The 3,202-nt window shown below is 47.3% G+C and overlaps 1 protein-coding gene across 1 annotated transcript in view; it reads right to left on the reverse strand.

Annotated features, from left to right (window-relative positions):
- LOC103385632 (synapsin-2) overlaps window positions 1-3,202 on the reverse strand; it is a 25,081-nt gene that overhangs the window by 18,317 nt on the left and 3,562 nt on the right. Inside the window, exon 2 of the mRNA XM_025060031.1 lies at window positions 2,965-3,179. Within this exon, the coding sequence (XP_024915799.1) occupies window positions 2,965-3,179 (215 nt within the window). The remainder of the gene's footprint in view (window positions 1-2,964; window positions 3,180-3,202) is intronic.

Below are 3,202 nucleotides of genomic sequence, written 5' to 3' on the forward strand. Positions count from 1 at the left end.
GATTCAGGGAGGATCTCATCAGCAGCTGTACGGAGGAACAACGACATCCTCGACACTCAAATCACCATGGAAACAGTTAGTGTGTCAACAGCAGGACACACCACCAAAGCAGCCTCACTCCGACTGACTCATTTGACTGACTGTTGACTGACTGTTGACTAATCCAGCCTGTAAGACAACAGGACAACAAGGCCACAGTGACCTTTACTCGCCCGCTGTTCCTGATACCTGTGGACTGTGATGTAGGTGGGAAGAAAAGGCAGTTTTTCTTCCTTTTTTCCATGATTCAGATGAGAAGTCTTCAGGTTTTGGTCTTGGAGCTGCTCGTCTGCTTCCATGGAGTTTGCAGTGACGTCTGCTTCCAGTTGAGTAGTAAAAATGTCAAAATGAAATATTTCACTTTTTAAAACGTCCACTCACTCATCGTTGCTCTAATACATACATATACACATTTATATAATAGTATACATGCATATATATATATACATGTATAAATGTATATATTGATATATACATTTATACATACAGTATATTTATATATATATATATATATTAAGAATTAAGGGTAAAGACAGGTGTAGCGTACAGCTAACCATTATGATGAGGTGACACTGTGTAGAATTCAAATGATTATTAACACATGTTATAAATGTACAGCTGTGCATCATCTGCATAGAAACTAAATGTGGGTTTTTCACAACAATCCAATCACAACGTACACATTCAAGATTATTGAGGTTATGTGTTACCGTAGCAACAGCCGGCTCTTTCTCCACAGCCTGACTAACAGCCGTACGACTACACCACAAACACAGTCGTGGACAGGGACGTGTGGCACCGCCTGCGGTGTACGGTCTTTCTGTCAGCAGCAGATTTACCTCTGTGGTCGTCACTTCACCGTCTTCGCAGTCTGGCTACACCGAACTGAACGACAATAACAGCCGCCGAGCCTGCCTCCAGCAGAGGGCCTCGTATAACGGAGAGGCCGTTTGATTGAAGATGACTGGAGCGGTCTCCTCGTGCAACAACAGACGGACGCACAATCAGACCAAAGGTCAAGATGAAGAAAGATGAGATTAGCGTGGACCTGTTAGCCGCAGCACGTGCTAACGTTGCACCTTTGATATTTGACACCATTATTGATCTGTAATGTGGACCAAGTGCACTGACAACTGCAGCCCAGAGTGGAGCAGATACTCAGTAATACTAATACTCCTAATCAAAGTACCCGACACTGCACACTGTATTCTGATGTTGGAGACGTTTTAGCTTTGAAATCTAGAAATCCCAGCACAAACTCAGAGAATGGTTAAAGGATCAAACCTTTAAAGGACTAAACCTGAGTGACATCAGAACTACGACGTGGCGCGGTCAAACTCCTGATGAACTAAAAGGCTAATCTGAGTCTGGGATTAGAAATGACAGCTGTCAGAACTGCTGGTTCTTAGTCAGACCTACACAGCTGGTACCACAGTTGGCCTTCAGCTTCCTGGTCCACTGAGTCAAGCCTGTACACCTGGTCATGTGACAGTTAGCCGTGTGTTAGCCATGTGTTAGCCGTGTGTTAGCCGTGTGTTAGCTGTGTGTTAGCCGTGTGTTAGCTCCACTCAGCACAGTTCAATGTTTATGATGAAATAAAGGACAGTGTGTGTGTGTGTGTGTGTGTGTGAGAGAGAGATGTTGATGGATGTGCACAGAGCTCCGCCCCCCCCACCTGCTCTCCCTGTGTCCTCCTGTCATACAGACAAACGCCACACGGTGGCTGAACCTCAGTAAAACAAACCAACAGGATTAAAATGAGTTGCAGCTCTTCAGTCTGTCGTCGTCTGTCGTCGTCTGTCGTCGTCTGTCGTTGTCGTCTGTCCCAGTGAACACAGTGTGTAGATGAGACCTTTGACCAGAGCTGCTGAAACTTCACGTCTCTTCTCATCATCACCGTCCACCTGGAGCTCAAGCTGCTGTAAAACAGCTTCATCTGTGTCCACGCTGAGAAATATTCAGACTGGACGACTAGGACCAAAGTCATGTGACTGAGCCAAAGTCATGTGACTGAATCAACTTTCTTTGACAATTTGAAGCAAGGCTTCTTCTCAACATTTCAGATTTTCCAGCCATCATCAGTCCAGGAGGGCAGTTCAGGGGGGCAGTTCAGGAGGGCAGTTCAGGGGGGCAGTTCAGGGGGGCAGTTCAGGGTTGGTTCAGGTCTACACTTCCTTAAACCCTGGATCAACAGGTACAGACCAAATGTCTAAACCTCAACAGAACAAATTTCAGCACATTATGGGATGTACCATCAGTGTTGGCTGTTACAGAAACAACAACAGTAACAACAACAGTAACAACAACAGTAACAACAACAGTAACAACAACAGTAACAGGGACCACAGCGACCAGACATTGGAACAAAGAGCAGAGAAAAGAAAATCTGATCAATCAGGACTGATGATGTCATCATCAATCAGGACTGATGATGTCATCATCAATCAGGACTGATGATGTCAAATCAGGACTGATGATGTCATCATGATGATGTCATCATCAATCAGGACTGATGATGTCATCATCCAGAGCTGGAGGCTGATGTTCCTCATGTGGAGGAGGAGATGTTTCATTCAGAGCCACATGCTAAGGTAGGAGTGTGTGAGTTGTACTCTGAAAACACACACTAACACTTACATGTTCTCTCTCTCTCTCTCTCTCTCTCAGGCGGGGCGTGATGACAGCCAGTGTCAAACACGACAGCTGACGGTGTTTTTGTGATTTAATATGTGGAGCTGAACCCACTGAGGTGAATGTTGACCTGGAGAGGACGTGTCCACAGAAGGACGCCCCCTGTGGGACACACTGGAGATCTGTGGCTTCTTCACAGTAACAGCCAAGACAGCAACACACCAGTCTGACTGACACACACACACACACAAGTCCTCAACACTCAACCAATCAGCAGCTCCTCCCGTGTCTTACCATTCGTGCTGAGGCTCGTCGACCACCAGCAGGATCTTGAACTTCTTGGAGAGCGAGGGTGACGGAGCCGACTGCTCCACGAAGCCAGCAGCAGAGGCCGCTGTCTGTTTGACCACATTGGTGATGGAGCTGAAGGAGCTGAAGAACCCGGAGGCAGCACCGGTGGAGGTGGAGGAGGAGGAGGAGGAGGAGGAGGAGGGCGGCGGCGGCGGCGGCTGGCGCTGCCGCGCGGGGGGGG

This window comes from Cynoglossus semilaevis, chromosome 11 (genome assembly GCF_000523025.1).
Source record: "Cynoglossus semilaevis isolate Cse_v1.0 chromosome 11, Cse_v1.0, whole genome shotgun sequence".
In the NCBI taxonomy this organism is placed as follows: Eukaryota; Metazoa; Chordata; class Actinopteri; order Pleuronectiformes; family Cynoglossidae; genus Cynoglossus; species Cynoglossus semilaevis.